The following is a 25,178-nucleotide window of genomic DNA, read 5'->3' as shown; positions in this document are numbered from 1 at the left end:
TCCAAAAATTTTATTGCATGGTAGACGTTATGTCTTACCTAAATCAGCTTAATCGTAAACTACAGGGGAAAGGAAACACAATTTTTTCAATGTTAGAAGTTATTTCATTTGAAAACAAATTATCTCTTTTTGCTCAAGATTTTGAAAGAGAAACTTTGATTCACTTTCCAAGCCTATTGAAACATCACCAAGAAAATAATTCTGATATTGACATTTGCTATTTCAAAACAACACTTTTAAATATGAGGGAAGCTTTTCTTAACAGGTTTCAGGAATTCAAAAACAGCCAAGCGACGTTAGCCTTTGATAAAAAACCTCTTAATGCTACTGTAACAGAATTAAATTTTTCTCCCTTTAATATTGACATTGGCAACTTTGAAATGCAATTGCTGGATTTAAAAAACAAAGAATTGTGGAGCTTGAAATTTGAACGTCTTTGTGCTGATATAGAAATATTGGAGAAAAACAAATGTGACCTTAGTTCACAGCACAAGTGGTCTGCTTTGAAAGACCTGGAGAAAGAAGATATGTTGATTTTTAACACCTGGAATAGTATTCCTGACTCATATAATCAACTGAAAAAACTAGCATTTGCTGTTCTTTCCTTATTCTGGTCTACATATTTATGCGAACAATCATTTTCAAGCATGAACCTTATCAAGAGTAAATTGAGAAGTCGTCTTATTGATGAGAACCTGGAATCGTGCCTAAAATTAAAAACAACAACATACAAACCTGACTTACCCAAACTTTCCAAGGAGATGCAAAGCCATTGTTCACATTAGTGTTTGTCAGTCATTGTCATGATTTAATTTTATGGATAGTGTAAGGCAAATTGTAAGGAATTTAATTTTATCAATAAATAATATCGTTATTAAGTATGATAGCAAGTTTTATTCAATGTACCTATAGTTCAATTAAGACTTAAAACTTTAAGTAAAGTTTATTGTTAATTTTAGGGAACGTTGTGGAGTGAAAGAAGATGTAGTGTTGAGGATTGAGAAATGTATGTTGAGATGGTTTGGACATATAGAGAGGATGAACGAAAAGAGACAGACGAAACAAATATACAAGACGAGTGTGAATGGGAGAGTTGGAAGGGGTCGACCTCAGCGAATGCACCTCAATCAGATTGAGGACGTTTTTAGCAAAGGCCAGCTTAGGAGTACCCTAATTAAGTTAATAACAATGTACCTACCTATATAGTTTAAGTTTAAAAAATTTGGCTCTCAAAAGAAATTTCAATCATTGTACTGTTGATATTTGGCTCTGTTGACTAATGAGTTTGCCGACTACTGGTTTAGTTAATACAAACTCATCCTTTAAGGCTCAGATGAAATGCCCCTTCCTAAGGAGGTCAATGCCCCTGCATGGCTGGTAGCTCCCCGGAAGCATGTGTCCTTCAGAACCTGTTGCATTTACTAAGTAATTACAGAGTAAGCATTCCTCAGTTGGTTGTTTAATGTCCTCTGCTGTCAACAGATATAATAGATACATTCCACAGAATGTAAGGACTGTGTTTGTTGTTGAACCCCCAGCACAGGGCCTCGGCAATTATTTGTGGATGAATAAATAAATCACACTTCCTAAGCTGATGAAAGATTTTAAGACAGGAAAACGAGGAAGACTTCAATCTGATGTGCCTGAAGGTGCGTATCTAGAACGTGGACCAGGGCAGAGGCCAGACAGATGGCGAGAAAGGCACTTTTCAGAGATGTTCTTTGTTATTGGAATAGTCAGATGTGGTGATGGACTGGAGGTGGGGGAGGGGGAAGAGGAAGTCATCAAGAATGACCAAAGGTTTGTATCATGGGGCAGATGGTGGGGTCAGCAGTGGGAGAGGGAATGGTTTCTCTGGGGAAGAAATTACTATTTTTGGCATGTTGGGAACTCTGAGATACCAAAGTGGAACCATCAGGTTGGCTGGAGTTAGAACTGAAGAGAAAAGCCAGGAGTCATCATGCGTGTAAGTGAGTCCATGGACACATGCGATTGCCCAGAAGAACGAGTGAGGAGGAAAGAGGCCCAAGGAACCCCTGCGCATCTGAAGGGCGGAAGAAGAGAGAGGGAAGGAAGAGAGAGGGAAGGAAGAGAGAGGGAAGAAGGCCCCCCAAGATAAGAAAGAAGATAACAGAGCATGATGCATGATGCCACGGGCATCATATGGAAGGACAAACAGACTGCAGTGATGGATGCTGCTGAAAGGTCAAGTGGGGAGAGGCCTGAGTGCCTGGTGGGTTTCTCCAGGCAGGGGTCATGCGACCTCCCTGGAAGCAGTGTCAGTGCAGTGGTGAGACCAGGAGCCAGATCCTATGGGTATAGCATCTCAAACCACATTACTCCTCTCTCTCTCTGTTGACTCCGGGGGCAGAACTCAGAGAGGCACCTCTGGTCTTGAAACCAGTTTGCAATCAGTAGCCCAGAGGTTTCAATCACAGCTCAACATTCACAATGTCATTCAAGAGGGTGAGGATGGTTCTACTTCAATACTGAATGGGCTTCTTTAGGGACATAGAGAGGAATCAGATGAGAAGAACCAAGCAACAAGATGGAAGGATGTTCACAGGCTTACTCAACATGTTTATTATACATACAAGTCATCTTAATAGACAAGACTGGATTACCATATATCCTATAAAGATTTAGTTCAGGGCTCATTTAATTAGAATCCCTTCGTTATCATGAGTATGTAAAGCCAAAGCCTCAGGCCCAGTCTCATTCCTCAGCATTCTGAGCTGGGCTGGTCCAATCCGGAGTAATCAGTGGTTCATACCAGGCTAGTGACCGCCATCCTTCAGCTATGCTGTACCTAGAAGCCTGGGCCACTCAGACGCAGGTATAGTTTCTTGTGTTCAAGTTTCTGCCTTTGCTGTTGCAATTTTACTTTGGTCTTCCTTTTAGTTTCTCTCTGTATTTTAAACATTGGATTAGAGTTGGAGACATTGGTATGAACTCATGTTTAGCTAAATGTAGGTACAGGTGATTACTTATAGAACAAACTGTAGATATGTCTGTATACAGGGGCTGGTATTCACACATATATGACATTGCTCTGTCAGATCAAAGAGCCTAGAAGCAACCATACCCCAGTGGCAACATGTGCACCTAGAGCTCAAATCTTGGTTGCTAATGCCCTTCTCCAACTAAGGGAACCAGGGCTCCTGGGAGAAAATGGATGATTCTAGATAGGGAAGAAATGCACAAGATAAAGCCAGAAAGGAAGGAAATGATAAAACAAAAACAAATCCTATATTGATGGGGGTATGTCAAAGGAACACAAATATCCATGAGTCCCTACTGATATGAATGATTGACTGACTGACTGAGAAATAAATAGGAGAGAATAAATACATCTATGTAGAAGAATTCCAAATAATTCCTGTAGATACTCTGCCTCCATGGAGGAGAGCCGAACCCCCCACTCTTCGCGTGTGGGCTGCACATAGTGACTTCCTTCCAAAGCGCACAGGATGGAGAGACAGCAAGAGTGACTTCCTTGGAGAAACCTGACAATATTTAACACTACCTCAGCCAGGTGACGTGGTTTTCCTGCCAAAATCTGGGACCCCAGCCTAATCATGAAGAAAACAACAAACAAATTCCAACAGGGGCACTTTCTACAAAACACCTGACTGTAGGGAGCGGCTATAGGGTTAAGCCTCAGGTTGACCTGTGGCAGAGCCACAAACAAGTCCCAGCTTAGAGGCAGAGCTCTCCCAGCATAATTAAGCGTGACCTTATAGCGCTCCCTAGATCCTTCCTAGGTAGCTAATGGGCTGTGGGAGGTGCAGCAAGTGCTGCCAAAACAAGGTGAAACTCACAAGAACATTGTAACTATGTTGACCACTTCCCTTGTTTATCTCTCACTATAAAATAAAGCCTCAGCTTGCCGGCAGGATCTGTCTGTGTCCTCATCCAGGCACAGGAGATCCGCCGAGCCCCAGCTGTATTCTCTTGAATGTCTTTTCTTTAATCCTTCACCACCCCTCCTCGTGCTCACCGAAAGCTTGGCTGTGCTGGCACAGCACACCTGACCAGTATTCCTCAAAACTGTCATGGCTATCAAAACCACAGAAAATCTGAAACTGTCTCAGCCAAGAGAAGCCCAGGGACACGTGGCGAGTAAATGCCATTTGGTATCCCAGATGGGATCCTGGAACAGAAAAAGGACATTAGATTAAAATGAAAGAAATCGGAATAAAGTATGGACTTTAGTTAATGATAATGTATCAGTGCTATTTCATTAATGATAACAAATGTACTGTACCAATGTAAGATGTTAATAATACATCTTACTAGGTGGAGGGTAGATGGCAACTCTCTATAGGATCATCTCAAATTTCTGTAAATCTAAAACTGTTCTAAAAAATAAAGTCTAGTGAAACACATGTACACACATACACACACACACACTCACACACACAGACACTTTTACCCAGCACACCACTTCTGGGAACATACCTTACGTAAATAAAAACACCACTGCATACAAGGATATGTACAAGGATACTTATTGCAGTATTGTTAGTATAGGTAGAAAGTTGGAAATAATACAAACCTCCTCTGATAGAAGAGGATGGCTAAATAAATTGTGATACATTTAAACTATGAAGTATTAAATATTGTGCAGTTATTAAAAGTAATGAGATTAACAGAGGCCTCTCTATTGATCTTATGACAATGATGTATGTTGAATGAAGAAGACAAACCACTGAATAATTTTATAAAAATAGATGAAAATAGGAAATACATTATTAAGATCAAAATTATTCTATTTTCATATATTCATTTGATGCACATTGTTATTTAAAACATATACTGAGCCCTACTCTGTGCCAGACATTATTCTAAGCTCTGGAGTTATAATATTTAACAAAGATGACAAAAATCTCTGCTGTCAGGAGCTCATACAGGGGTGGGTAAAAGTGTATTTACAGTTGTTAGTACATGAAACAGTTTTTTCTTGTATTATTATTTATTAACTAGAGGCCTGGTGCACGAAATTCATGTACGGGGGTGTGTGTCCCTCAACCCAGCCTGCACCCTCTCCAATCTGGGACCCCTCGAGGGATATCCGACTGCCCGTTTAGGCCCGATCCTACCGGGCCTAAACGGGCAGTCAGACATCCCTCTCATAATCCAGGACTGCTGGCTCCCAACTGCTCACCTGCCTGCCTTCCTGATTGCCCCTAACTGCTTCTGCCTGCCAGCCTGATCACCCCCTAACCACTCCCCTGCCAGCCTGATTGATGCCTAACTGCTCCCCTGCCAGCCTGTTTGCCCCTAACTGCCCTCCCCTGCAGGCCTGGTCACCCCTAACTGCTCTCCCCTGCAGGCCTGGTCCGCCCCAACTGCTCTCCCCTGCAGGCCCAGTCGCCCCCAACTTCCCTCCTCTGCCAGTCTGGTCACCCCTAACTGCCCTCCCCTGCTGGCCTGATCGCCCACAACTGCCCTCCCTTGCAGGCCTGGTCCCTTCCAACTGCCCTCCCCTGCTGGCCATCTTATGGTGGCCATCTTGTGTCCACAAGGGGGCAGGCATCTTGTGTGTTGGAGTGACAGTCAATTTGCATATTACTCTTTTATTAGATAGGATAGAGGCCTGGTACACAGGTGGGGGCCAGCTGGTTTGCCCTGAAGGGTGTCCCGGATCAGGGGGGGTTCCCTTGGGGCATGGGGCGGCCTGGGCAAGGGGCTTGTGGTGGTTTGCAGGCCGGCCATGCCCCCCGGCGACCCAAGTGGAGGCTCTGGTATCTGGGATTTATTTATCTTCTATAATTGAAACTTTGTAGCCTTGAGCGGAGCCAAGCCTCCTGCTTGCTCCGTGGCTGCAGACATTTTTGTTGGGATTTATTTATCTTCTACAATTGAAACTTTGTAGCGGAGGCCAAGGCAGGCCAGGGCTGCGGGAGCTTGGCTTCCTCCATCGCCAGGGGCAACCCAAGCCTCCTGCTCTCTCCAGCTCCGTGGCTGCCATCATTTTTGTTGGGATTTATTTATCTTCTATAATTGAAACTTTGTAGCCTTGAGTGGAGGCCTGGGCCCGCCAGGGTGTGTGGAAAGCTTGGCTTCCTCCATTTCCAGGGAAACCCAAGCCTGCTCGCTCTGTGGCCACAGCCATCTTGGTTGTGCTAATTTGCATACTCGCTCCTGATTGGCTGGTGGGCATGGCTTGTGGGTATAGCGGAGTGATGGTTAATTTGCATATTACTCTTTTATTAGATAGGATTATATTTTCCATAGGAACAACTGTAAACTTACTTGATGCCACCCCTGTGTTTGAGCATGCTGGGTGGTGGTGAGTCTTATGGAAAGAAATATAGCAGGTAGGGAACATACTATGATAGGGGGTTGCAATTTAAAACATGGTGAGCAGAGAAGAACTCACTGAAAAGGTAACAAATGGAAAAGAAATCTAGAGAAGGTGAGAGTCATGACGATTTCCAGAAAAATGCTCCTGGCCGAAAGAACTGCCATCCCAAAGGCTCTTCTGTGGGATCCTGCCTGGAATGTTTGCAGAACAGCAAGGAGGTCAGCATTTGCTGCCTCTCACATGCTGCTTCCCATCCTTCAGGGCATCCTTTAATTTAGCCATTGCTGCAGCTTCAGCTGTGCCCAGATGTAGCCAGCAGCCCTCACCTCAGCTGTACGCTGTGCCTTGGCTTTCTGCCCGGGGCTGCTGGGTGCAGGGATATGGGATGCTGGCGGGTTGATTCTAACATGCAGGAGGTCAAACTCCATGGGGCAAACCCTTGACCAATGGGGAACAGGAAGTGGTGGGTAAATCCTCTGGTCCTCAGGCTCCTTGCAGAGACCTGGAAGGAGGAGTGCCTCTGCCCCTGCATTGGCTTTTCCTCCTTCCCCTTTTCCCTCTCTCCGACCCCCGGTATCACTCCTGCTCCCTGGTATCGCTTCCCAAAATAAGCTACTAACAGAGTCGCTTGTCTGGGCCTGCTTTCTGGGAGGTGTCCAGGCTGAGAGAGTTGGTACTAGAAGTGGCCCTAGCAAGCAGATCTTCAGAATGGGATTCTGGAACTGGATCAGTCCCCAAGCAGATGGCCAGGCCCCCACAGCTGCCGGCAAGTGGGGCGAGAGGAAGCTCTGGGGAGCAGCAACAACACAATTACTGAGATTTCCATCAGTCCTGCTTTTGCATGTGGTGCAGACTGCCTTATGCATTAGCAGTGGCACGTGACGAATGTGGGGCAATGATAATTACAGGGATTATCGAATGACTGGCCTTTGTTAACACCGTTAGGGCGTTGACAAAAGAAACGAGAAAATGATAGATAGGTTCCGGTTAGCCATCCATCAACTGTGGGAGTCAGGAGGCCTCTATGGCAGCCCTGACCAACCGGGTAATGCAGTTGGTTGGAGCATTGTCCCGTACACATTTCGGGTTCAGTTTCCAGCCTGGGGCGCATACAGGAGGCAACGGGTCAATGTTTCTCTCTCTTTGTCTCTCTGTCTCTGTCTCTGTTTCTGACTCTGTCTCTCTTCCTCTCTCTCTAAAATCCATAAGAAACATATCCTTGGGTGAGGATTAAAAAAAAAAAAAAAAGCCTCTATGATAGTATTTAAAGAGACATTTATCTCCCGTAGATGCAGGATAGAGTGTGCTAAAAGCAGGCTCAGGACTTCACATGTAAGAGTAGCAGAGATACAAAAGCAACGATGCACAGTCTCAACAGATCTCTTATGCCAAAGCCAGGGCTCTGGTGAGAAAAGCGAGGGACCCAGAGGTCTGGGATAGGGACATTTAGGGCGATGAGTCTGAGAATCTTAAACCCTCAAATTTCTCAGAGCCCTCTAGGCTGGGAGAAGCAGCATCTTACACCTTTGCCACATGAAGACCTGGAAATACCTCAGTGAGGCAGGTGGCTCCTGACTGAATCCCCACCTCCTGCCAGGGCCCACAGACCTATAACTAGGATGAGGCTGTAACAGTGCCTCAGCAAGGCAATATGGTTCTTGCTCCAGGAGGAAATAGCTGTCCTTGAGAATGACAAGACCTGGCTCCTACGTACCAGCAGGAAACTTAAGCCTGCTGGACCGTGCAGTGGGGAAATATAAGGCTGGAAAAGGGGGAATTCATTGGCCTGGGAGCACTGTCCCGTGACCTGGGACTTAATTCCTGACAAGGACACCTGCTACCTCCCTAAGAGAGACTGAGCACCTGACCATGGGACATCAGGTGATTCTGTGGCCCAGAGCTGCCCTGTGAGCTGGGTAATAGAGACACACAGTCATAAGGCTGCGAGGATGCACCAGTAATCCACCAAACCATGAAAACTATACTTTTGTGATCGGGCTCCAGAAGGTCCGGGGGAAAACAAGCAAGGTACAAAAAGGGGTGGCTCATTCTCCTAAGTCATCTGCTTTGTTGCACTGACACCCCTCCTACAATTGGCTTTTATGTATGGTTCCATGGGAGTTTACAACGAATGGCGGAGAAAAACCCAAGACCAGCTCACAGATGGATCGGCTCATTATGCTGGCACTCGGTCTGCCACCACCAAGCACCTGGGCGGAGGCCTTGCAGGACAGTGATGAAAGGACAGAGCTTCAAGCACTGCAGTGGATGGCCCACTTTGCATGACGAAGAAAGGACCTGCGAAAAGCATGGATCTGTGGGTAGATTGGACGGAGCAAGATCAAAAGCATTTGGAGAAGAGGCATAAACTGTACTCGTGGGAGCGAGCACAGCGCTTGAGGGTCTTTGGGCCTCACTGATGCCAAGGAAGCCTTGAGCAACCAGGCAGAGGGTGTCTTCTCTGGTGGCTGCCAGCCTGCTCTGTCCTTGGCCACCCCGGGGCTTGTGTAACCGATCCATGCGCAGGGTGCCATGGCTGCAGGGGTGGCGGCGATGCATGGCCCCGCAGCATGGGCTCCCTCTCGCCAAGGCTGACCTGGCTGCTGCTGCTGAGGACCTAAACTGCCAGTAACAACCTGACGCTTGGGGACTGACATGCACTGTCCTTGAAGGAGACCAGCAGCTCCGTGGAAGGGTTGTGATTGTCCTTACCGGAATTGATACTAATTCTTGCACGGGGTTTTCCTTTCCTGCCTGCCCCACAATCACGAGCTTAGAGAATGTTTGCTTTACGAGCATGGGCGTCCACACAACATCAGACCAACGGGCCCATTTTACTGTGAAGGAGGCATGACAATTAACACATAGCTATGGAATCCACCGGTTCTACTAAAAACCTCGTCACCTGCAACCAGCCAGCCTAAGGGAATGATGGAAGCTGTACCCCAGCCTTCGAGGACACATGCACTGAACCAGCGGCCACCACATGGTGCTATGCCTTCATTTCAGTAGGGAATCTGTGGGCCTGGGATCCAGGAGCGGAAGTGGGACTGGATTCTCTCATCACCCCTCCTGGTGATCACTTAGAGAAAGCATGCTTTCTATCCCCCATATTCTCCCAAATTTTCAGGGCAGAAAACCCAAATGTTCATTAATACATGAGTAGTTAAATAAATAACTATAGGACTTTATAGTACATTCAAATGATAAAATAGTATGTAGCTATTAAAAAGAATAAGGCATATCTATATGTGCTGACTTGGAAAGATGTCCAAGTATATTGTGAAATGTAAAAAGGAAATCATAGAACAGTAGATTCAATATGACAGCATTTGTATCTGTTTTTAAGAAGGAAATATATGTCCTTGTATAAGCACAGAAGTCCTCTGGAATGACATATGAGAGACTGTGGGTGGGGGGAAGGGAGCGAGAATGGAGAGTGAAGGACAAGGTAGGTTTCATTTTTCACTTTACATTCTTCTGTATCTTCAGTTTGTTCTTATGTAAGTATATATTACTTTATCATACAAATGTCTTTTAAATGACTTGCTTAGCTCTCTTCACTGTATTGTCAAATCAAGATAGATATTTTGAAGTTAGTTTCAGGGAACTAGTTAATACATCAGCTGTGGGGAAGGAAAAGCTATTTTCATTATTTAAAAAGCTATTTAATTATTACCACCATCTCCAGCCTAGAGGGAAATATTCCACACCCATCATTACGGTGTTGCTGAGGAATTATTCTTTAACTTTTTGGGTAAAAAAAAAAAAAAAGTGCCTTGATCCCACATTTCCTCCAAATGCCAAGCACCCCCATGGTAGATACCTTGGCTGAGTTTTGTTTCAGGGATGAGTAGAGAAGGAAAGGGTGTGACATATGGAGAGGAGGGGTCCTGAAAAGGCTGGAACCATAGGTGGACAGGTGGCTGGGGGGTGGGGGGCTGAAGTTATTTTAGGTTTGCTGTGGACAACATGGACGGGACAGAATGTACCAGGCTGGTCCTCTGGCCAGAGACCCGGGCTGTGATCTCGTCTGGATGCCTTTCCAGACCCAGCACAGGCTAAGAATGTGCACACTGATGCTCGATCTGTTTTCTTGTGACTAATGACGAACGTGAAAAGTACCAGGAAAGAAGCAATAGTATAAATGTGATCAAAATGAAAATGAACAATGACCCGGCCAAAAACGAATTCAGCAATATACTGACAGTTATAAAGCAAATTATTTGTTTGGTTTTTACATATGGTTGATAGCATCCGTTGATTTAGACACTCACCTTTCCTTTTTCTAACCAAAAAAAGAAATGGAGCTCAAAGATTTTCAACCAGGCAATTTTACCCAACAGCATTTTTACTACAGTGCTTTTAAAGTTGATAAGTAATAAAGAAGGTTAATAATTAGCAAGAAAATATGCCCATTGAGAGCAAATTTGTGGCCTAACACATGAATCCTGCCAAATAAAAAGGTGAATTAAAACATTAAAAAAATTTAAAGTGAAAGACACAAGTCTGGCCCACTTAGAAAAATTTTCCGTCCTGTATAAAAAGTACTGCCTTCTGGTTTGACTATTCTATAATAACTATACACGGTGGGCTAATGTAGGTGTACAGTTGTAAGTACACAAAACAGAGAGTTTATTCTTGTAGTATTAGTTATGAAGTATTGTATTATTTTCCCTACAAACAACTGTAAACCTACTTTTGCCCCATCCTGTATGTAACAGGTTGCCTACCTGTAAATTCGATGTGCTGGAAATAAAAAGAATTTAAATGGAAAAATAAAGCAATAGCAACTTTTATTTTTTTTATCAGTGTGTATTATAAAATCACTTATCCTGCCTTCTCCAGCTCTGTGGTATTTTATTTTCTAGAGTCTGAGGTGTGTGGCTGGATGTGCGGAGGAGCATTTAGAGCAGATGGCATGCGCTTAATCCCCTGACAAACTGGGTGCCTTTAAGAAGGTAATGAACCAGCTTGTTGATTTCTGCCTCTTTTGTTCTTGAAATATTTGTGTGGCAGCTTTATTACTTAGGAGTTCACTACACAGCAGGAATACAATCTTTCTAGATAAACACGTTATGAGCTAAGGCAAAAAATCTTCTAATAAACAAACAAAACAGTCAGTTACTATTTGCAGTTAGTATGCTATCTTGTAAAAAGGAAATTGAACAGGTCTCCACTTGTTGAACAAATACATAAAGAGGATGATACGGGGACTGTTTGGTTGCTATCATTGTGGGGAAGGGAATGCTCTGCTTTCTCTTCCATGCTGCTGACAACCAGCTTCCACAAACTGCCAACACCTATCTATGTACCAATGGACGGCAAATGGCTCTGCCATCCTCTCATGACATCTGCATGGCATGAAAGCTGTATAATCAGAAGGCCCAAAACTAAGCCTGCAGGCCAGCCACTGTCTCCAGATGTGTTCTGTTTGGCTTGAATGGTGTTTAATTATTTTTAAAATTGACTTGTCAATGTTCTTATTTTTTTGTTTTTAATCCTCACGGAGGATATTTTTCCATTGATCGTTTAGAGAGAGTGAAAGAGAGAGGGAAAGACAGAGAGAAACATCGATGTGAGAGAAACACATCGATTGGTTGCCTCCTGCATGCGCCCTGACCGCGCCCCCAACCAGAATCGAACCCTTTGGTCTACAGGCCGACGCTTGATCTACTGAGCCAAACTGGCTAGGGCGACTTGTCCATGTTTTAAAGTCAGATTCATTTTCACTGAAGTAAACTGGGCCGTTGGGAAAATGGCTGATTCCAGAGCGGGGGCAGGATGAGCCTGAGACATTTGTTGTGCACATAGCAAAGACACACTAAAGGAATGATAGGCCTCTGTCAGGACGAAGGACCTGGGTCCCAGGAGCTCCAAGTGGTCAGATGTGTGCAATTTGAGAACAAAAAAGAATAATGACAGTGATGGTTTCTAACATGTTGAAAAAAGCCCACGAATTCACAGTGATAGTAGAAAATATATGTATCAGACAGGGGTGGGGTGTGAAGGAAAGATCTTTTTTTTTTTAACTGAAAAATCATAACTAATGAATATAGAAAGAATTGTTGAAAGTCACCATTTTACAATAACTCTTATTATAATTGATTGAGGCAAGGATCATTGGGTGAAAGTTATTGGGGAACAAGTTTAGAATTACAACCCCACAGGTTACTTATTAACTATAAAGGGGAAATGTTTCTTTACAATTGAGGAATATGGCAGACCCATCTTAACCATGAGATTAATACTGATAGCACCAATTATGGGATCATGCACTTCCTGAGGAGACTAGTGTGATGGACACATCCTCACCCACGCAGCATCCCACTGAAAACCTTGATCCTGCATCAATCATGTGGGAACAGCCAGACAACCTAAGTTGAGGCACATTCTGCAATACTATTGGCTAGATGCTTCAAAAATGCCATATCATGAAAGACCAAAAAAGAATTTAAAAGTTGGGGAACTCTTTTAAAGGTATAGTAAAGAGACATGACAACTAAATGCAATGTATTGTCATTGATTAGATCCTGGATTATATATATAGTTAGTTAGACAACTATTATTGGGACAATACGAGAAATTTGAGCACAGACCGTAATACTATTATTGTGTCAAAGATAAATTTCTTGAGTGTAGAAATCATATTGTAGTTATATAGAAAAATGCCCTTGTTCTAGGAGAGTTATACTCCATACTTAGGAAAATAATTTGGCCAAAAAAGTGTGTGTGTGTGTGTGTTAGTGTGTGTGTATATGTGTGAGTGTGTGTGTGTGTGTGTATGTGTGAGTGTGTGTGTGTGAGTGTGTGTGTGTGTGTATGTGTGAGTGTGTGTGTGTGAGTGTGTGTGTGTGTGACTGACAGAGACAGAAAGGAAATGAAGATGTCTAACAGCCAATTAATGAGTTTAGATAAGCATATGGAGATATTCATTGTATTATTCTTACCACTTCTTTATATTTTGAAAATATTTTCAAAACAAAAATTTGTGGGGATAAACCAAAGAGATTTTACATAAAATTCTGATTTCTGGGTTTTTAAAGAAAGACTGAAAATCCAGCCCTCTAGGCTTGCAGGCTATAGAGCTGAACCATGGCCTGCCAATTTACATGAGACATGAAGTCCCCAGTTACCCATTCTCCCCTCCATCTTGTCTTATGGTCAGCCTGTTTCACTCATTTAAGTGATCAGCGGGGTTTGTAATCTCATATAAGCCATAACAGAGGATGTTGAACAGAGCTAACACAACTTACAGCAATGTTACTAATCCATTTCAACCAGCCAGCTAAACAATTTGAAGAGAGGGGAACTAGAAATTAGCACCAATTAGCAGCAGCAGGATTAAATTCTTAAAGAAGTCACAGAATTTTCCATTGAGACTTTTATTGAGTTGGGGAATATTATTAAACTAATATCAGGGAAGCAAAAGCCTTTAAAAATTGTAAAAGCTCTAATTAGATTCTAGAGCTGGGAGCTTTCACATGGCACTCCACTAGCATTCAGTGGAATGGGGAATTAAGTGCTTAATTCCACATTCTCTCTCCTATGCTCTTGTTTTTTTAATCGAATTTATTGGGGTGACATTGGTTAATAATACTATATAGGTTTCAGGTGTACAAGTCTATAATACATCATCTGTATATTGTATTGTGTGTTCACCACCCCAAGTCATTTATCCCCTCTTTATCCTCTTCTATTTCCCTCTCCCTCTGGTAATCACCATATTGTCTGGGTCTATAAGTTTTGTTTGTTTTTTCTTAATCCCTTCAGCTTTTTCACCCAGTCTTCCAAACCCCTCCGTACTGACAGCTGTCAGTCTGTTCTCTGTATCTGAGTCTGTTTCTATTTTGTTAGTTTATTTTGTTAATTAGAGTCCACATATATGTGAAATCATATAGTACCTGTCTGTCTCTGACTGGCTTATTTCACTTAGCATAATACCCTCTAGGTCCATCCATGCTGTTGCAAAAGGTAAGATTTCCTTCTTTTCTACGACTGAGTAGCATTCTATTGTGTACATGTACCACAGCTTTTCTTTAAAAAAAAATATGTTTTTATTGATTTTAGAGAGAGAGGAAGGGAGAGGGAGCGAGTGAGAGAGAAACATTGATCTGCTACCTCTTGCATGCACTCCTACTGGGGATCAAACCCGAAACCCAGGCATGTGCCCTGACCAGGAATCAAACCTGCGATCCTTCAGTGCACAGGACAATGCTCACCCAACTGAGCCACACCAACCAGGTCTGTACCACAGCTTTTTTTATCCACTCATTTACTGATAGACACTTGGGCTGCTTCCAAATCATGGCTATTGTAAATAACACTGCAATGCACATAAGGGTGCACATATTCTTTCAAACTAATGTCCGTTTTCTTTGGATATATACCCAGAAGTAGAATCACTGAGTCATAGGCAGGACAATTTTTAATGTTTTGGGGTAACTCCATACTGCTTTCTGCAGTGGCTGCACCAATTTACTGCTCTTTTTTACTCTGTTTCCCTGCCTTTGCAGCCTTAAAGTAGGTATTTGGCCCAAAAGTACTCTGCTCCCCTCAGCAAAAAGTCAGCGAAGCAATGCCAAACAGAGACATAAATCATGGCGATAAGGTGGCCAGGTTCCAGGAGGCACTGGAGCTTAGCCAAAGTCACCTAACAGCTCTGAGCCAGACCAGAAACTGCCCCTCCTGACTATGGCTCCTATCCCTGTGCAGTCACACAGCCCAAGCCTCGCTGGAAGGTTACAGAAAGTGAGGAGACAGTAGGAAAAAGGGGTGCTCTGAACATCTGGTGGGTTATTACTATTCATGACGACAAAGTACACACTCAACGTTCTCACCTTCCCATACCCTATGAATCTTCTTTGCATATTTGTCCCCCAAAGAAGTCTTTTCACACATATTTTCCTAATCAGCTCCCAAAGAAATGTTAATACCACAAATATACTTTATATCTGTATATGTTTTGTTTATATATCTGTGCTTTATAGAATACAAAAGTTAGACTTTTTTTGGCCCCTATCCCAAGGATCAGTGTTCTTCCTTGTGGGGGTGATGTGTGTGTGTGTTATGCGCCATCGAGTCAGCTCTGAGTCTGGGTGGTCCTATGAATGAGTGACGTCCACAATGTCTTGTCCTCAACAGTCCTACTCAGCCCCGGTATACTCATGCCTGTGGCTTCTTCTGTGAAGTCAATCCATCTCATATTTGGTCTTCCTCGTTTCCTGCTGCCTTCTATTTTTCCCAGCATTACTGACCTTTCCAAAGAACCCTGCCTTCTCAGGATGTGCCTGGAGTAGAACAGCTTCAGTTTTGTCATTTTTGCCTCCAACAATGTTTTAGAATTAATTTCCTCTATGACCCACTTATTCATCTTTTTGGAAGTCCAGGGTATCTGTAGAGTTTTCCTCCAACATTACATTTCAAACAAATCATTATTTTTCTATCAGCCTTCTTCACTGATCAACTTTCACATCTGTACTGAGTAATTGGGAATATGAGGGTGTGGATGATCTTAGCTTTGGTCTCCAATGACACATCTTTGCCCTTGGGGACTGTTCCTAATTCTTCCATTGCTGCCTTCTTAGTCTCAGCCTTCTCTTGATTTCTTGCCTGCAGTCTCCATTTGAATTGATGACTGAACCACGGTAAGCAAAGTCTTTAACAATTTCAACGTCTTCATTGTGTAGTAATAGTCATAATTTTTGTCTCTTGATGTTCAAATACAGTCCTGCTTTGGCACCTTCTTCTTTGACTTTCATCAGAAGACGTTTCAGATCATTGTTACTTTCTGCCAGTAGGATGGTGTCATCTGCATATCTTAAGTGACATGTGTGTGCTTTATTGTAATAATAACGTTTTAAATGAGCACTTCCCCCGATGGTTATTCTTATATTTGTTGGTGGCAAACCCTAACTTCTTGCTTTCTAATATAATCTACACTAGAGGCCCGGTGCATGAAAATTCATGCACTGGAGGAGGGATCCCTCAGCCCGGCCTGCCCTCTCTCACAGTCTGGGAGCCCTCAGGGGCGGGAGGCGACCTGGCAATCAGGGGAAAGCAACACCCCATCACACCTCTGCTGCTGCCACTGCCAGCAGCGCAAGCCTCGGTCAGCCCTGGTTACCTGAGCCTCGGGCGGCCGGACAGCTGCCATCTGAGGCTTGCCTGTGCCTCGGGCCAGCCCTGGGCGGCCAGGGGCTGAGGAGACTGGGGGACTTCGGAGGCAGGCGTGCACCTGCCACCCCAGCAGGGCTGAGGGGACTGGGCACCACCATTTTGTGACTGTGGGTGCCGCCATCTTTGAGGGCGGGGCAGTCAATTAGCATATTCCCTCCTTATTGGCTGTGGGCACTGCCATCTTTGAGGGTGGGGCAGTCAATCAGCATATTCCCTCCTTATTGGCTATGGGCGCCACCATCTTTGCAACAGCGTGAGGGTCAATTAGTATATTCCCTCTTTATTAGATAGGATGGTTGTGGAATGACAGTTGGAAAGAACTACTATTCCAGTAAGAATCTGCACCCAGGCATCCATGGCAGCCATGAGTCCCACAGCTAAGGCTCTGATGAAGCCCATAGCTAAGGCTCTGATGGAGCAAGAGCAGGATAAACCCCGAGGACCAGTCATTGGGAGACTTCAGAGTGTAGTGTTCGGTGTAACATGATGGTTCTGATGTGTGGGAGCAACAGGGAATGAACTTGGGGACAGATAAAACTGTATCTGCATTTCAGCTCACTAACCAGGAGAACATGGCAAATCATTAACCATCACAAACCCATTTGTGAAATGAGATAACAATACCGTTTAGGTTGTCTAAGTATAATTTGTGCATCCTAGGTAAGGATATAGGACACTTTGCTCAAGTCTACTGGGTGACCAATAGCAATACGTGATTCCTTCTCATTTTTCTTCTCTTCTGGAGGGTGGGTTCTCACAGACAACGTCCTAGCTGCTGCTTTCAGCCCTCGATTGATGTTGGTCTGATCTAACCTAAGGCCCTGTCTGCTGAAGGTCTGCCCAGACACCTCATAGGGGCACTGTCCTGTCCTCAACTCCTCTAGGAGCATATACTCTTTTCATCACTGCAGGTTGGAATTCCTTGCTTCCTCTTCCAATAGTTCAACCATTTTCATCCGACAGAGAGAAGATTTAGCATCATAGGGGCTTGGGACCTGGATTGGTTGTTTTGTGTTTGCTTTGCAACACACAGCTCTTTTCTTGTTGGACACACAGTTAATCCCAGGGTGCTGGGTTGGGTTCAGGTACAGTTACCTGCTTATGCAGAAACAGTGCCCACTTCCCATCACAGGGCCTGTGATGACTTCAGCCTATCATGCCAGACTTCTTGACTTAAAGGTGATTTTCTTTCAGGGATTTTGTCTCCCTCTAAAATCTGGTTTCTGTCATGACTACCCTACCTCTCATGCAAAATATCTTTATACCAGTATGCTTGAATCCTAGTTATGAAAAGGGGTTGAATTTGTTCCTGTAGGGTTCATAGGTCATATGCAAATCAGAAGATTTCATACATGCTGGTGGAAGAAGTTCTACACCCATAGTTTGAAGATAGCTGTGAGTCTTATTACATAAAGATTAAGGATAGTGTCTGTAAAGAACCTAGCAACATTCCAAATAAAATAAGAGGTAGCCTAATCTCCCAGCTGGTCCATGAGTTGGTCTTTTATTATGCTATTATAGCTATGTTTTTGGGTCATGGCTCAAGTTAATAACCTAATGTCATGGTGCCAGATATTCTTTCCCTCCAACACCATTGTTTTCTCTTTACTGGATTAATCCCATAGGCATACAAATATACTTATTTCTCCTGTATTAAAAACAACAGCAACAAAAATTCTCTTGACCTCACATCCTTCTAAGTGCCTGCTGCCCGTTTTCTTAGCTTCCTTTTATAAGAAAATCTCTTAAAAGAGTTGTTTATATTACTGACTCTACTTTATACCTCTCATTCTCTCTTGTACCCTCTTTGATGAAGCTTTCGTTTCTACAACTCCCTGCAAACCACTCTTGTCAAGATCTCAGATGACCCTCACATTTTCAAAGCCAATGCCTAATTCTAAGTCTCTACTAACAATGACCTTTGACACCATTGACATTCCCTCATTCTTTTTTGTTTGCTAATCCTCACCCAATGATGTGTTTTCCATTGAGTTTTAGAGAGAATGGAAGGGATGGAGGGGAAGAGAGAGAGAGAGAAACATTGGTGTGAGAGAGACACATGGATTGGTTGCCTCCCACACATGCCCTGACTGGGGCTGGGGATTGAACCCACAACCCAGGTATGTGACCTTAACCAGGAATTGAACTGGTGACCCCTCAGTGTAAAGGCCGATGCTCTAACCACTGAACACACTAGCTAGGGCCATTCCTTCATTCTTGAAACATTTTCTTCACTAAACTTTTAAGAACATTGGTCTTAGGATTTTCTGACCTTGTCAATCACCTCTTCTTGCCTCCCTTGCTGGTTCTTCCCCATCTTCCTGACGTCCAGATGCTGGAGTTCCAGGGCTGTCTTTGATATTGGTGTCTGCATTCCCTATGGTGACCCAGTCTCACGGCTTTAACTAGCATTGCTATGCTGATGTCTCCCAACTTAATATCTGCAACCTGGACTTTCCCCTTAATGCCAGACTTGCACATTAATTGCCCACTTTACAGTCTCCTTGGATTCACATCTCAAATGTAACATATACAAAAGAGGATTCTTGATTTCCTTCCTCCCAAATTTGTACTTCACTCTATCTCATTGCTTTTCCAGTTACTCAGGTCAAGACCGTTGGAGTCATTCTTGGCTCCTCATCCAACCACCAGACTCCTATATGCTTTTCTCAGAGAATAAATCTAGAATCTGACCACCACCACCCTACCACTCTGACCCCATGATTACTCCAAAAGTCTTCTAAATGATCTTCCTGATTGTGGAGGCGGAGTAACCAGCAGCTAGAGGAATCCTTCTAGGATATAAGATATGCCAAGGTATCCCTCTACTCAAAACACTCAAAGTAAAATCCACAGGCCCTACCATGGCCCACAAGGCCCTAGTGTCTGACCCCCTTACCTCTTTAATTTCATCTCCCATGACCCTCCTCATTCTTATTTACTCTGCTCTAGACACACTGATCTATTTGCTCCTACGAGAACATGCATAGAACCATCACTTGACCCTGCTTTGGGGCCTTTGTACTTGTTCCCTCTGCCTGGAAGCTCATCTCCTGGATAGCTAATGAGTCATCCCTTCACATTTCCTTTTAGTCTCTATTTAAATGTCATTATTCAGAAAGGCTTTTCCTAACCACCCTAAATAGAAAACAAGTCCCTCCATTACTCTTTCTCTCTTATCTTGTTTTATTTCTCACCACTTGACATATAATTGTTTGTTTACTGTCAGTCTCTCCTTCCCTATGAGAAAACAGGCCAAGAATAATGCCTGGTACATGGCAAGAGTTCTGTAAAAACTTGCCAAATGAACATGTGTCAACTAGATTATGCATTGGTGTTTCATCAAAGCACTAACTCAAAATATTGAATTTTTCCCTTTTATTTTTCCACAACGAAAAATGAGTTTGACAAACAAACAAACAAACAAAACCTCATTGACACAGGACACAGTATGGTGGTTACCAGAGGGGAAGAGAGGTGGGGAGAAGTTGAAGTGGGTAAAAGGGGTCAAATATATGATGACAGAAGGAGAATAAACTTTGGATTGTGAGCACACACTGCAATATACAGATGATGTATTATAGAATTGTACACTTGAAACTTACATAAACTTATTAACCAGTTTCATCCCAATAAATTTAATTAAAAAAGAGAAAATGAGTTTGAGAAAGGGTAGAATAGTTGCTTTGAGCTCAGGTATTGCAGTATAATTTTATTACTGTCACTAGAAGAGAAGTTAATTTGTTCTTACAGTAGCGTTATGAGTTGACTGATTTTAACTGGAGTAACTGTTAATTTTTTTTAATAAAGCCTAATTATCTAACCTGAATAAAATCTAATTCAAAATTAAAACATTAAAGGGTTGACTGCAGTAGCACCTTTTGGTGAAGAGTGGTTATATTTAGTTTAAGAAGCAGTTTATTAGTACAAATACTAAATTTTCCTCATAAAAATGTATCACCCATTTTTTCCCAAATGGTGCAAAATAATGCATTTGAAAGTGTTTCAAATTTTCAGAAAAAAATTTTTTCTAAAAATATTAGCAAAACAGGTTTCTTGATAATAATTATCATTCTCAAAAGCATTGAATGGATAGTGACATTTTTATATATGCTATCACACCAAGAATTGTAAGCATTATAGATGTGCTGCCTTAAAAATTACCAAGTCAATTGCTGGACAATTAATTTCTACAGTCATATCTGCTTAAGAGGAAACACATATTTTTAAGCGTTCAATAGCAACTATTGGGAGTGGCTTTAAATTGTTAAATGAACAGTTTTAAAAACAGACACCCAAGGACTTCTTGAGGATTGATACAGGCCAAATTCTATTACAGACTCCAAGACACCATTCAATTCTTTTGTACTATTATTTTGTTGTATTGGATACAGATCCTACTGAGCAGGACATTACCTGATCTGGGGAATCTTTTTGTTCCAGACATAGTGCTTAGTTTCATGAGATTCAGGCTTCACAAAACAAATGATGTCGCCATTTTCACCAATGGATAATGAAGTGAGAAAAATAAGGGCAATGGTACACATATACTCACATGCACACAAACTGTACACATATACCCACACGCACCAGAGAAATGAATGTACATAAATGTTATTTATAGTTGTCAACTTCTCTCTCTTGGGAAGATTGTTTTTTTCTAAAAAAGACTGTGTTTTTCCTAGTTTTTTTTAAATACTAAAATGTCCTTTTATTTATGAAGTGACGGTGATAGTTGTTAGTAGTTGATGTTTTAAAATGTTGACAACCTTGCCTTGCAAGGTGGTCCAGTTGGTTGTAGCACTGTTCTGTACACTAAAAGGCTGCAGGTTCGATTCCCGGTCAAGGCACATACCTAGGTTCTGAGTTCAATCCCTAGTCAGGGTACTTATGGGAGGCAACTGATTGATGTTCCTCTCTCACATCAATGTTTCTCTTTCTCTCTCTCTCTATCCACCCTCCACCTCCTCTCTCTCTCTCTCAAATAAATTGAAAAAAGAAACACATATCCTTGGCTGAGGATTAAAATGCTGCCAACCCTATCCCAATCTGTAAAAATAACAATAACCAAAAAAAATTTTTTGAAACATTACTGGTCCATGAAGTCCAAATATCTACAAATTACAACTTTCTAAAACAAACAAACAAACAAACAAAACAAACACTTGACTAGCTTCCCTTTTTTTTATAGGAGAAAGCCAAACTCCTTAGCCTGGCATTCAAAGTCCTCTACATCTGGCCTTGACCTATCCTTCTAGCTTTCCTTATCGTAATGGGGCAGCCAGGTGATCAGCACCTGCCTGTCCTCACCTGCTTTGGCTAAGGTCACTGGAGTACCTTCAGACAGTCCTCCTGCCTCCTAGCTCCTGACCTCACCAGGGGTCATTTAAAGCCCCAGCTCTGTGAGGGATATTCAAAGAACACCTAGGAACTTAAACTCAGCGAGTCACTGAGCTGCAGCCTTCCCCTGGCCCAGGGAACTGTGTTTTGCTCACAGCCCGGTACCCCTCCTTCCCATGGCACTTAAGCCCTGCCTTCAATTCCAGTTCAGATGATACCCTAAAACCCTTGCCCCTCTCTCCTCTCTATCGCCAATTTCCTGTTCTCAGGGGCTACAACACCTGCCCTGGAGTCAGGCTCCAATCCCCGAAGGCCGGCTGGGACCCAGGTACAGCCATGTGCTAGCCATCACACCCCAGGGCCAGACCTGTGTTCCCAGGAAAACGCTCCCACTCCCTCCCACTGGACCCTGGCTTCCTTTCCTTCCTTCTCTACCTGGCCTGTTAGCACCCAGCAGGCATCTTGGCCAAGCCTGGAGGTATTAATTATGTTCCTCGATATACTGCTTTCCACTGACACACCTTCTCCCTGGATAGACTGTTTGCCCCAAATGCTTTCTTTCTCATTCCATGCTTCCCTAAACATCTCAAAGTCTAGCTTAAACATGCCTCCTAACACTTTGTTTTCATTATTCAACAAACATTTAAAGGGTTCTTGCCAGGCATGGAGACACCAGGTGAATGGCACAGGCCTGCCCATTAGGAACCCAGTCTACCCTGAGTGAGAGCTGAGAAGAAATTACTTCCCTTCCACAAGTTAACATCTGAAAGTGCGTACAACTTGGTGTAAACATGTTTTAGGCACAATGGGGCTCTATAAGTAATTACTGAGAAAATAAATGGAAAAACATAACTTTATTCAACATACCCTCAATTCACTTATTCAGCAAATATTTAGTAAGTACCATAATGGTGTTAGGAATATCACAGAATTCTGAAAAGTTAGGGCTTAAAGGGACAGTCTCTACAGAAATCTAGTCCCATCGCCTCACACAGATAGGGGAGTCTACATCTGTGCACTTGATTTTGGAGAGTGGGGTGCGGCACACTTTGAAAGCAGGCTCCTGTGCACACAAATCTATCCTTAGAGCACATCAATATTCAGTTATTCAAGAGAACACCTCTGACTCCCTAACTTATTGGCAACACCTCCCCTTCCCAAGAGCTTATTTTTCAAACCCTTAAAACAAACAAACAAACAAAAACCACAGCAATAAGACTTATTGGAGGCCTACTAAATGCCAAGTATTTGATACAGAGATACAGAGGCGAGGTCCCCATTCTGGAGGAAGTCCAGTAATTAAGGGAGCTACACCTGTAAATACCATATTGCTAAAGAGTGGTGAGAGATTTCAGAGAGGCATCACAGGTGATCTTCAGAATCAGGAACAGACTCTCTCTCCACTAGAAAGAAATGTTCCTTTCTTTGGAGTAAAGGAACCCTTTGAAATGCAATTATTACCTGAGAATGTGAAAACTGTCCACTGGCCCCGGAGAAATGGGGAGAACCTCTCCCTGTGTAGAGAGGGTGAGGAGGGGCAGAGGGGCCCAGGCGGTGAACACGGCTGGGCTCACCCCTTCCGAGGGGAGCACTTCGGGAAGAGGGTGGTTGGAAGTGTTTTCTCAGAACAGCAACATCCAGGTAAAGAACATCCTAAGCCGAAAGAAGGAAGTGTTCCCAGTATCCACCCACTCTATTTTATCCAAAGCCTGCTGCTGCTTCCCATTCAGGATCCTTACCCAAAGATAGCCCCGCATACTCAATTCATGGGGGAAAGAAGAGGTTTTGTTTTTGTTTTTGTTTTTTTGTTTTTAGAGAGTCCTGGAGAAATGGAGAAAACCCTGAGCGTTCCATCATCTCCCCCAAAGTTGCTCTTTCCTTGTCATAGTCCACATGTCAGAACACAGGCATTAACAATTTAAAACCAGGTTAACCTCCACCACATTCATTACATGTCACGCTTTACCTTGCAGTCTGGGTTCATCTTCACAGAAATTCAGAGAGGAAGCGTCTTTCCATTAGAGGGAAAAAATAGTTTTAGCTTGCAATAAACAACTCCCCCTGCCCCCATTTGAAATCACGGTCTCCTAGGGTTAACTAATAAACATTTTAAAAGCGAGCATTTCACTTTTTGAGAAGAACCCTTCTTCTCAAGGCAGGACAACATGATGCTCAGCAGTAGATAACTGTGAGGTGTAAGGAGAACCTGTCAGCTTCCTAAAAATTCGAAAACAGGTGAATGACTAATGCTCTTGATGGACTAAGACCATCCACAGAAGTCAGCCTCGGAGTGTAAAAACCATGCGTGCTAACAATGTGGTAGGTTCTTGTACTGTCAGTCAAAGTTGATGGCCCTTGAAGGACCAGCTCTATAGGTGACATGGCAGAGAGGCTACTGGGAAGGAAAACAAAATACCCCACAGCATCTCTGAAAGTGAGCACCACCTTGCCCACTTCTGCTTTCTAGCTCATTACATAATTGGTGCTTTGTGCACAGACGTCCCATTTGTGTCAAAAGGCCATGAAGGAAGGAGATGTAACCACATCTCAAGGCATTTATTTAACATGACGTGCCCCGGACTTTTTACCCCTGAAAATTCACTTGAAAGAATCCATTACCTTGAGCATGCGGATTTCTCGAAGGGCGATTTTCTTTATGATAGGGTCATCTTCTGATTCTACAAACCTCTTGATGGCCACAACCTGACCCGTGTCCCTGTTTCTGCATTTGAAAACAACGCCGTAGGATCCTTCACCAATTTTCCCAATTTTTTCATACTTCTCCATCACAGAGGAATAAATCTTCGTAGAGTGGATCTTCACATAGTTGGAAAATGTCGCTTGACACACACTGCCCTGGAGGCCCGAGCCGCTGTGTAGGACCTGGAGCGGAACAAGGCACCTGTTCACGGGTTGGGAACTGACACGGCTTGAAGCCTCGCCCCTCGGCAATGGCAACGTGACCGAATGACAGCCCAGTTAGGTAAGCCACTTTTCACCGTCTGTTACATGTGAGTTAAAATGTAACCCATCATCCTAAGACGAACAGAGTTGTAAGATAATCTATCTTTTTCATGTTATAGTTCATCCGATCTAAGACATATGAGCTGGCTAAGGGCTTCCCCGGTTCTAATTTCGGGTCTGATTTCCCTGCAGCAAGAAGACACCGCCCGGCTCCTGCGGGGGCGGGGGCGGGGGCGGCGGCGAGGCCGGGAGGAGGGGAGACCCGCCAGGAGAGGCGCCGCAGCGCGCTCAGGGGCGCGGGCCTGGAGCTCCGGAACAGAGGGCCACGCCGCCCGCCGCGCGCGGGGCCCCCTCTCCCGACCCGCTGCCGACTCGCGGTCACAGG

The 25,178-nt window shown here is 43.5% G+C and overlaps 1 protein-coding gene across 2 annotated transcripts in view; it reads right to left on the bottom strand.

Annotated features, from left to right (window-relative positions):
• The window catches only part of CDKL1 (cyclin dependent kinase like 1), a 54,914-nt gene that overhangs the window by 29,526 nt on the left and 210 nt on the right, over nt 1–25,178 (bottom strand). For both annotated transcript variants that reach the window (XR_013960456.1, XM_080665644.1), the window contains exon 2: nt 24,449–24,712. Coding sequence is in view for 1 of the 2 variants with exons in the window: in XM_080665644.1 (XP_080521770.1) it covers nt 24,449–24,616 (168 nt within the window). In the remaining variant the exon portion in view is untranslated. The remainder of the gene's footprint in view (nt 1–24,448; nt 24,713–25,178) is intronic.

The sequence above is a fragment of the Plecotus auritus genome, assembly GCF_963455305.1.
Source record: "Plecotus auritus genome assembly, chromosome: 1".
Classification (NCBI taxonomy): domain Eukaryota; kingdom Metazoa; phylum Chordata; class Mammalia; order Chiroptera; family Vespertilionidae; genus Plecotus; species Plecotus auritus.
This window is presented reverse-complemented; position numbering and strand designations above follow the sequence as displayed.